At 47.8% G+C, this 11,112-nt stretch overlaps 1 protein-coding gene across 1 annotated transcript; it reads right to left on the bottom strand.

Moving 5' to 3' along the window:
* Window positions 1–1,875: 1,875 nt before the first annotated feature.
* On the bottom strand, window positions 1,876–6,991 carry LOC135892623 (immunoglobulin kappa light chain-like). Its single transcript, XM_065420421.1, has 5 exons — window positions 6,955–6,991; window positions 6,353–6,682; window positions 5,231–5,542; window positions 4,328–4,438; window positions 1,876–1,967 (listed from the first exon to the last, which is right to left on the bottom strand). Exons 1-5 carry the CDS (start codon window positions 6,989–6,991, stop codon window positions 1,876–1,878), a joined length of 882 nt encoding a protein of 293 aa, XP_065276493.1.
* Between the last annotated feature and the right edge of the window lie 4,121 nt (window positions 6,992–11,112).

Below are 11,112 nucleotides of genomic sequence, written 5' to 3'. Positions count from 1 at the left end.
CGATCGCCATTTACACCAAGGTCCTTTTGCATCACTCGGACCATGTAAAGGGGCCTTAAAATGCAGGTTAATTATATATATGCTCATTTCAGGCTCCTTTGCGCCACTAGAGCGGCACAGAGGGACGTAGTGACAATGAGGAGGCCTCTTGCGTGGCCTGGCGGCACTATGGCTGGTGGCGTGAGCGTATCTCGGTTATATTTTTAGATACGAGTGATATCTATTTTGTTTTTCAAAGCTGTAAACAAGTTGACTGAGCTCACTGCCTGCGTCTGTGCGGTTTCCTACCTCACCCCACTGTAAGAGCAACAGCGCATTTCCCATGAAATGGACCTCGCTCTTTGAACAAAACAAAACTCGTCGAAAGGCGGGCGCTGCACACCCTGTGTCACAGACGCCCGGCCTAGGTGACATTTCAGCACTGGCTCTCGCAGCCCAGCCTGGCCCCGCAGGACCCCCCCGGCTGTACATCCTCTGTACACACACCAAACCTGCCGCTGGCTTAAAGCAGCCAGGGTTGCTTAGCTGCTGCTGCCTGTGATAATGATAACATCTCTGTGATACTGTACTCTGCTTCTGATATTAAACCCGCAGTTCCTTTAGGGTCATTCCTTGGCTGGTTGTGCTTTAGATCACGCCTTCAAAACCAGACCGGGGCGGTGAGATCGTTGGGCAAAATCCTACATCCCGGCAACATTCAGCATTAGCAGGAGTTTTTCCTGAGTCAGGACAGCAGGCTGGGTCTATATCTCGTATGAGATTAGTCTCCGTTACATTTGGGTCCCTTTACACAGTTCTGGCAGTGAATGAGTTATGCCCACTTGTGGGCCCCTTGACACTACCAGGGCAGCACTTCATTTGTAATGAAAGAGGTGCCGGGGATCAAGCAATTCGGTGCCGGGACTCAAGTAATTTTTTTACATTCAGAACTGATGCAGCGAGCTCAGAGATGCCGGGGCGACGCACTGCCAGGCCTAGAGGAGACGGGACTCAGCCCTGGCAGAAATTAAGCACTGGTAAAGGGGCTTAGTGCAAATGAGAATCAGGCCCCCCAGACTCATTGTAAGAGGCTCCTGTTGTAGTGCAAATAAGCCCATAGAAATCATAAAGCTATATAAGCACAGTGGCCCAGATCCGCAAAGGTCTGTAAGTACCTAACGCCCATTGATTTCAATGGAAGTTAGGAGCTTAAATACCTTTGAGGATGTGGGTCAGTGTCTCCCCAGCATAGTCCCGCCTACAGAAAGGACCAATCATAACCCTCCCGCAACACTAACTTCCAGTTGTACGGTGCTTTCAAGATTCCGAAGCACTCTGGACTCGGGCTGTGGTCCTGCAAGCTGGTGAGCATCCTCACCTACGTTTGACCTCAGCACATCACAGCAGGGGCCTCAGCACCCTACAGGACCAGGCCTTTAAACAGTCTATAGGAATTTTGTCATCCACCAGCAAAACGGCTTGGAAGATGGTAGCTGGTTAACAGCCCCACAGCGACCCTGCACTACAGCTCAGGACGGGAAGTGAAGCTGCATCATGTATCCAGTTGCAACAGCAACCTGAGTAGGCTGCTGTATACCCACACGGGAAGCTGGCCAAGGCACTGGAGATAACTCCTCTCCACTTGCTGACAGTGTACTGGGCACCATCTGCCGCTGTTCAAGACCCCAGTTTTAAGTCTCATCAGACAGAGGGCCCCCTCCTGCTGCCTTGTGGGTAAAATGAGCTCAGGTTGAGGCCCTTCTTCATTCATTTTTTTATTGGCACTTGTGACGTGCATCAAGTTTAGTCCAGATATTAAATGAAATGTACAGGGCCCGATTCTGCTGCCTGGGACACCATTGTGAAGCCGGCGCAACTCCACGGACTGCCACAGATTTACATGGGCACAAGTGAGAGCAGAACCTGGCCTGTGGGATTTGCAAAGTCCCCTCTCAGACACAATACGTTGAGCTGCAGCATCTCACCAGCTGAAAAAGGCAACGGACGCTTTAGTGACGAGATTGAAGTTTTAATAAGTAGCGTTATGAGAGTTTGAAAAGAGCCGTTTGTGATCCAAATGGGCACATGTGCAGCCTCAGTGGCTAGGGAGAGCCCCTTTTATTGATTACCTGTTATTATTAGATGGCACAGCCCGTGGGCTTCTAAAGATCTGGCCCTTCAAGAAAAGCAGGAATCAGTGGAGTAGCAGCCCCAGTGCTCAGACAGCGAGCCTGACCTACCAGCTCTTTCTAGATCCCTCTTTACCATTCATAATCTCAGCTGACATGCATGATGCATCACATGTCATTGCAAAACTGCAGCGGGTCCTCTTGCTAAGGGATGTGGTGGATTCTGCAGGCTTTATGTTCAGATTGGGTGTCTCTCTAAAAGCTACACCACAGCTCAAACAGAAGTTATGGCCTTGAGGTTCTCTGATCTATGACTCAGGAGGTCATGATGGTTCCTTCTAACCTTCACATTTATCAGTCGAGGAATCTGAGGGAGTCAACTCTGCCCCCCCAGAGGGGTGAAGGATTTGTTCCTAAATATGAGCCCTGGTTGAAAACTTTCCATCTAAATTCTTTTTTCCCCCAAGGGAAAATTGGGTTTTTGACAAAACCCAAATCTTTGATTTTTTTTTTGGTCTGAAGATTGAAAAGCCAGGAATATAATTACAGTTTGGTTTGTAGCTGAAAATGTGTTATGGGTTTTGGTTGCCAAACAGTGAAAAAAAATCCTTCAACAAAAAGTTAACATTTGCTGCAGAAAATTTCAGGAAAAATGAATTTTTTTTGCTTTTATCAAAATTTTCCATGAGGGGGAAAAAAAGCCATTTTCCAACCAGTTCTTCAAAATATGCAAATCAACTGAAAAGTCACCTGTATAATGATGCCCTTAGCACCTGTCGGGGGCTAATTCTTAGGGGGATTTTCTGACATTTATACTTTAAACAGAGAAGAGGAGAGAAAAAAGGATACAGCCAGAAAGAGCCTTATTACAGGTTGGCTAATCTCATTGAGATCAGCAGAGAACAGTTAGTTCCCACATGGGGATTCCCCTGCACTAGACAGTTTACGGTTTTACACGCTTCCCTCTGGCCGGTCGCTGCATCGTGCGCCCGTTCCGATTCCGCGAATCAAAATCCAGATGAGCGTATAAGATTCCACCCTGTTTGGCGACATTTAATAAAATTAGCCGCCTCCTTGTAAAATGAAATGAAACAAGCTGAGAGAGAACAGAACACGCAAGTGAGTTTGGCATCCATGGACCTTACTAAAAATTCCTTCAGTCTCTCATTCTCCCGCTTTTCCGATAAACGGTGTGTGTTATGAAAATGGACAGTGCCTCTGACTTTAAGAACTCAGTGATAACATTTTGCTCCCCTCAGGGCTTATGTGCAGCTCACGGAAATAACGAAAACTCTCCGGTTCATTTCAGTTAGCTTTGGATCAGGTCTCAAGCACTTTTCAGTCGAGAATCTTAAATGTTCTATTATTGATTCGTTAAGTGCCACCAATATGCCCTGCACTGTATAAGACACAAAGGCTCAGATCTTCAAAGTATGTAGGTGCCCAACTATGGGCGGGAGGCACCTAAATACCTTTGACAATCTGGGCCAAAGCGAAGACACACTGCCCTGAAAGAGTGTACAGTCTGAAACAATAATAAATTAAACGTCCTAGTATCCATGTGAATTAGGTCTTGTTATCTCTTTTTGTATATATGGGGAAACTGAGGCACGGAGCAGGTAAGTGATTTGCCGAATGGCCAAGTCTGTTAGTAGCCAGGCTGGAAATAACACCTAAAGGCCCCCAATGCACTAAGGTGAAGGACCCATTAGAAATGCCTGAGACAGACACATTGATTTAAACAAAGATTGTTTGTAACGTGACGTACCTGATTCTCCTGTGAAGCTGGAGGCACTGAGCTCCTGGGCGGAAATCCTTGAACAGACAGACAGAGACAAGGGTAAAAGTTCCTCTTCCACAGTCACTCCCCCAGCTGTAGTTCATTGACTAATGGTGCATCCAAGCTGTGGGTGCGCAGGGCACCACCATGCATGGCAAATGGAGAGGGGCTCATTTGAAATGCTGGTGCTCTTTGTGAACTATAGGCAAGGTGCCTGGGCCATGGGCAGTAGAAGCCTTTCTACATTGCTCCCTTTGTCTCGGAGAACAAAGCCGTTCTCCCGACACAGGAAAGTCACATTCTGAGCTCAGACTTGGTGCCCATGAGATTGACAGTGTGTCCGTGTAGCACATGGGATAACACTCGTAAACCCCAGGAGGAGGGATGGAGTGGGATCGTTCCCTGCAGGAGAACGTTGGGGATGGGCAGTGTTTATTACCTAGCCTGGAAGGGCAGAGGGTCCAGATGAGACTCAGAGACACCGTCAACAGCATCAGGGCGCTCAGCACGGCCAGGGACACAATGGAAGGCAGGCAACTACTGGTGTGGGCTGTGGAGGTGGATAAAAGAAAGACACAAAAGGCTTCCTTCAGCAGTCCTGCCTACACCCTTCCAAGAGGCAGTGTGGCCTAATGGATAGAGGACAGGGACTCGGGAAACCTGGGGTCTGCTCCCAGCTCTGCCATTGGCCTGCTGGTTGAGCGTGGGCACATCACAGCAACTCTCTGTGCCTCAGTTTCCCCATCTATAAAATGAGGCTAGTGATACTGACCTCCTTTGTAAAGTGCATTGAGATCAACGGGTACACTAGATAAGAATTAGACATTTTCTGTGCTCCTGTTCCCCATTTTACTCTCTAAAGAGTGAAGCTACAGGAGCCTTCAGCACCTTTCACCCTCTCTGTTGTTCCCTTTTCGTCAGGCCAATGATTTTTCCTGTAATCAGAATCTTCTCTGCACCTTCTGCCACCTACAAAATCCTCCCTGTAGGTCTCTCCTCACCTCATCGTCTCTCCATCACTTCGCATATCTCATTGGAAAACATCTCTCTTCTCAAATGCCTCTGAATTCCCCTTTACTCCTGATATTTATTATTTAACTCTTTACAGTGCTTTATATGGACAGTCTGGGAGAAAGCTGCCCTACAGATCAGAGTTACATTGTCTTGTGGTCCCTGTAACGTCTCAATTCACCTTTCCCCAAATTCTCTGGAGAAATTCTAATTAAGACATAGAATATTCCAAATTTCTGTAATGGAAAATCACATAGAAGCAGCTCTCAGCATGGTCACATCCATATTTTACATCTGAGTTTCCATTACCCTCAAATATAATATCACTCACCTGCAGGATATCTGGTACTTTTCTTCACACTGCTGCCAGAAGAGTTGAATTTGACTTCACAGGTGAAATTCTTCCCACTGGTCCAAGTGTCCCTGGGGACGCTGATGTGATTTATGAGTGTTAAAGATCCATCCTTTGCTTTCAATGAGCGCGTCAGCCCCTGTTCCTGCAGCTCCCCAGAAACACTCCAGGAAACATGGACTGGGCTGGACACTCCCTGGATCACACAGGCCAGATTTGCTGTCCCAGTGACTTGACTGCCATGTGGAAATGGGACCAGAAGCATCACCCAGCTGCTGTTGGTATAACTGTCTGAGCAGAAGGAGGTGCGAATTCAGTGTGATAATCAGATGAGCTGCAGTCTGATTAAAGATGTTAATCTTCCACTAAGAGACAAGGTGGGTGAGGTAATATCTTTTATGGGACCAACTTCTGTGGGTGAGAGAGACAAGCTTTCGAGCTTCCACCGAGCTTTTCTTCAGATCTGGGAAATATATTCAGAGTGTCATTTCCCAGACCTGAAGAAGAGCTCTGTGGAAGCTCGAAAGCTTGTCTCTCTCACCCACAGAAGTTGGTCCCAGAAAAGATATTACCTCACCCACCTTGTCTCTCTAATTTCCTGGGACCAAGACAATTACAACAACACTGCATACTATCGTTCACTAAGACATTAATTCGAAGGAACAAATCTATTTTGAAGAAGGAAATATGAAATCACCATGTCAACACTAACTAGGATATAGAGCAATACATAGCTGCACTATCTAGAAGGAAAATTTTTGTGCAATTTTATAAATTTCATTGACTTTTTTTAACTCAAAATATTGTTTCATGCCATCATGGCTCTTAGGTTAGAAATATTCCCAACCTGGGTGCCTTGAACAGTCAGAGAGAAACTTCAGTAGTTTATTTTCAACACTTCCAAGTTTTTACATTTTTAGTTAAAATTTATTCCTTCTGCACCCATAGCATTTAATGTTTAGCTGATCTGTTTGGCTTAAAGCGTGTTTTCTCTTTAGCCATTCAGCAATGACTATGGTCTCTTGTCACATTTTAATGGGAACATGAAATACACTTTGTCAATCAGTTGTTAGTTTCCTTAAACAAGGTATGGTTCCTTACCTCCAACAATGAGTGTGGATCCATTCCCGAAAATCAGGTAGCTGGTAATTCTAACTGCACAGTAGTAAATGCCAGAGTCAGTCTTTTGAATATTGCTGATTTCCAGTGTCGAGCTGTGTGTCTTGTGTTTGCAAACAAATTTACCTACTTTTTGATCATCCAAACAGCGCTTAATGCAGGTGGGTGTCTCACCTTCTCTTCTCAAATACCAAAATATGCTACTGCCTCCTTCCAAGTTTTCTTTGGAAGAACAGTGGATCTTTGCGGTGTCACTAACGTCAACAAACTGGATCCGCTGAGTCTGGTACAGGAATAACTGTACTCCTAGCACTGGAGAAATAAAATATTGTTATAGTCAGTGTCCGTCAGGTCTCCAACTGCCACAGATGGACTGGATAGCTCAGCAATAGAATTTACTTAATCTGATAATATTTATCCTCTGCATCCCAACTACTTTAAAAAGCTGCTCTAACTTTGTACAAGTGAACGGAAATACAATTAAAATCCAGCAAAAGTTTCCAAACATATCATAGATATTCAACACTGATGTCTTACTGAAGAGGCTGTTTTCTCAATTCCAAAATTTAATGCAGGAGTTTTACCTAAGGAAGATAAAATGAGGTATTTCGCAAAGATCATTTTCATAAAATAGTAGGACAAAAATCCTGACTCACTGGCCCAAAGGCTGATGCCCAGTGCTCTGCTGCAGTGACTGGGTTCAGTGTCTCGGTCATTTCCAGTGAGGAACGCCTCCGAGGAGGATGTGCTGTGGTGATAGATACAAGATGGGTGGGTTTAAGAATCTACAGAGGCAACAGCATTTCTTGTAGAATTTGTCTGGATTCCAGCGGTACAGGGGTGTTCTATATGATTTAGAATAATTTTAAATATTCAGAAAATGGATGATCTATATAAACACACCCACATGACTTGGGAGCACAAGTCCATTGATTTTCAAAGGAAAATGCTCCTAAATCACTTAGTTCTTTTGACGGCCCCAACCTAAGTCTCCACCCAGCTTTCCATGTTTGGACCACTGTTGCTCCATACTTCTTGGTGCTACAACGCAGGCATGTAATGACCATTTGGCATCTTGTCTTGGCGGACTTAAATTGCACTTTAAATCATCAAACTGAAAGCTCTGACATGTTTGAGACATAAGCCAATGAAGGATACAATTTTCAAAAGTGACTTCAGGACAGATTTTCAAAGGTATTTAGGTGCCTATAAATGCAGAGAGATGCCTAGTGGGATTTTCAGACATGGCTAAGACTGTTAGGTGCCTCATTACTACCGAAGTCAATGGAAGTTAAGCGCCTCCCCTTGGATCTAGCAATAAACTGGATAAAAATGAGCTGAACGGGGCTGGTTAGAAAACTGCAAAAAACAGATTCCCTAGGTGACTTGGTCAGGTCTCCTTAGACCACACCCCACTTCTGAGGCTGCCATGAATGGCTGCAGCTCCCCTGGATCGATCTGTCACAAACTCCTTCCAGGCAGCTCTCTAAAGCTGGGGACCATCATCCTTCCTTCCTTCCCTTCTACCCTCCCCTGCCTGCCTCCCTCCCATGGTTGGGGAGCGACCTGGGCTAAATCCTGCAGTCCCTGACTGAGGCAATGTTAAGTGGCAGCAGGAGTTTGGCCTGATGAAGGATGACTGGACTGGCCAAGATTCTGCCTGATTTCTAGCCCAAGGGCATTACTCACAATGACACAGCTTCCCCTTTGCACCAATGTAAAGAGGAGTTTAGAGGAGCAGAAATTACACTCAGACCCACTTCCAGGCCCCTGTACATTACCATGGTGGAAAGGGGCTTAATGCAAATGAGAATCCGGTCGGCAGGCTCGCTGTTAAGGGGCTGAATGTTGTCAGTGGTAGTACAGATAAGACCATGGAAATCATAACACTTTTCAAGCACAATATCTCCACAGCCCAGTTCCTGTAAGGGCCTGTTATAACCCTCCCAGTAACGCTGATTGACAATGGTACAAAGCCCTATTTACTGCTCTAGGGATCCCAGCATAATACTTTGCAATGTGCAGTGCTTTAAGGAACTGAAGGTAGGTGCTGAGCCTAACAGTAGCTGAGCACCCACCACTTCCCTTGACTTTGCTGAGTGTGGCAAGTGCCTCAGCACCATGCAGGATCAGGCCCTTATGCTGTGTTACTCCTGGGGGAATTCTGCACCACTGTGCTGCGCAGAATTTATGTCCCCCGCAGATTTCTTTGCTTCCCCACAGGAAGGCCACAAAAGCAGTCATACGACCCTTCCCAGCAGTATGTTTTGGGTGCTCAGGGCAGCTGGCAGAGAGGTAAATCACTGTGGGGCAGGAGGCAGGACTGGGAAAGACCCAGCTGGTGGCTCCTAGCTAGGCTTGGGAGGACGGGACTTCCTCTTCCCCTGCACAGCATCCGGGGCCGGGTCAGACCCACCCCGAGATTTATCCCCCAGCTGCAGGAAGCTCTGCAAAGTCCCCCCTCTTCCTGCACCCATCGCTCCTCAGCTGTAGGGGGAGGGATCCCTGTACAGGGAGCTGTTCCCGCATCCGCCCAACCCCTGTGCATCCAGACCCCCCCTCATGCCCTGACCCTCCCCCCTCACCAAGTCCCTCTCCCCCTGCATCTGGACCACCCTGACGAGCCGCCTGCACCCGGATCTCCACCCCACCGAGCCCCAATGAGCTGCACCTGGATCCCCTTCCTCACCTTACTGATCCCCTCTCCCCCAGCATCTGGACCCCCCACTGAGCCCCCACACTCAGACCCCCCTGATGAGCTCTATCCCCTCCCAACCCAGACCCCCCCTCGCTGAACCCCAACCACCTTCCCCTGGACCCCCCTGCAGAGTCCCATTACCGTTGCACCCAGAACCCCCCAACAAGCCCCTGTGCATCCAGATCCCGCCCTGCACTCAGATCCCGCACTGAGCCGCTCGCACCCAGATTGCCCCACACACCCTCTGAACCCCTACCTGGATCCCTGCACACCAAGCCCCTCCACACTTAGATCCTGCCTTGCTGAACCTGCCTGCCCACACCTGGTGCACCTGGCACAGAGGGGCAGGGCCCTGGGATGTTTCTGGAGCAGGCCCGGTCCTTGCGCTGTGTCAGGGTTGGGTGTGTCTGTGTCCTGGGGGGGAGCTGCACAGTGAACTCCCACCTCGGTGCAGCCAGTGGTCTCCGCTCCACAATGCCATGCTGGAGCCTCCACATTTATTGACAAATAAAATTTGCATTATTTTAAAATATTGTGTGCAGAATTTTTATTTTTTTGGCGCAGAATGCCCTCAGGAGTAGCTGTATATAGCCATGTCTTCATCCATTGTGGGGGTGGAGCGGGGCAGCTGTTTAACACCCCACAGCAGCACTGCGCAGTGGCTTAGGGCACGAAGTGAAATGGAGCAATGTAGCCACCTGCAGCTACAGAAGCAATGTTACACTTTTAATGACCAGACTGGGGCAGAAAATGGATTTCCCACCCCACATGGGCATGGAGAACAGTTGATCACTGCCCTCTGTGAATCACCCCTTATCATATGTGTGTGTAACAAGTCGCATGTAACACATTCGTTGTATCATCCATCAAAAGAAACACAGTTGCTAAGTGGGATAGAAAGGACCGGATTCTGCTCTCAGAGACACCGGTGTAAATCTGGAGTAACTCCACTGACTGCAACAGAGCTCCTCCAGGTTTATACTGCTGTGAACTGGAGCAGAATCTGGCCTAAAGCATTTAAGACGTCACCTTTCTTATTACACAATAAGCTGAGTTTGATGCATTGACCAGATAAAAGAGGCAACACAAACATCACTAATTGTATTTCCATCAATTTTTAATGAGTGACAGAATGACAGCTTGAACAACAACAAGTTGTGATGCAAACAGGCAGCGCGTGCAGGCTCAGGCACCAGGAGAGCTCCAGTCATTGATAAGGTGTTGTTATCATTAGATGGTGCAGAAGGGCTGGCACATGGGGATCTGTGGATCTCGCCCTTGGGGAAAAGCAGCAGACACTAGAGCAGTGTTTCTCAACCTTTTGGATACCAGGGACCGGCTTGCTGCCTCCCTAAACTGTTTCAGGGAGATCTCAGGGACCGGCGCCGGACCATGGACCGGTCGTTGAGAAACACTGCTCCAGAGGAAGCACTGGAGTAGCAGCTCCAGCCCTAGCCTGGGGAGAGATTCTCATCCCTCCCAACTCCTGCATCCATCCTTCCCCTTCAGAATCCCATTGCACGTCCATGTAACATTACAGCTGAGAATCAGGGGAGCTGGGAGTTGTGGCATATACAGGGGCTGCACGTCTCCTCTGCAGGCTCCTGCCGTCCGTCCTCATTCTGTGCAGGGAAGCTGCAGCCATTCAGCTGTGTCCGGGTCTCTCTGCAGATGCGCGGAGGATGATGATTGTGTTACCATAGCACCCAGGAGCCCCAGTTATGGACCAGGCCCCTCTGTGCTAGGTGCTGCACAAACACAGAACAAAGAGACAGTCCCTGCCCCAAAGAGCTTCCAATCTAGTACACACGTGACGTGTAAAGTCATCTACACCCTGATGCCTTTATATCCCAAAAGGAGATTTCCCACCTGCTGAGGCTGGACTCTGTGGGGATCTTCTGACCTTTTTATTCTAAACAGAGAAGTGGAGAAAATAAAAAAGAAAGGAGATGGAGACAGACAGAGCCTTCTTCCAGCTGCTACGTCCGATCAGCAGAGAACCAGCCTTCAGTTCCCACGTGTGGATTCCCCTGCACTAGACAGT

The sequence above is a fragment of the Emys orbicularis genome, chromosome 20 (assembly GCF_028017835.1).
Source record: "Emys orbicularis isolate rEmyOrb1 chromosome 20, rEmyOrb1.hap1, whole genome shotgun sequence".
Taxonomy (NCBI): Eukaryota; Metazoa; Chordata; order Testudines; family Emydidae; genus Emys; species Emys orbicularis.
This window is presented reverse-complemented; position numbering and strand designations above follow the sequence as displayed.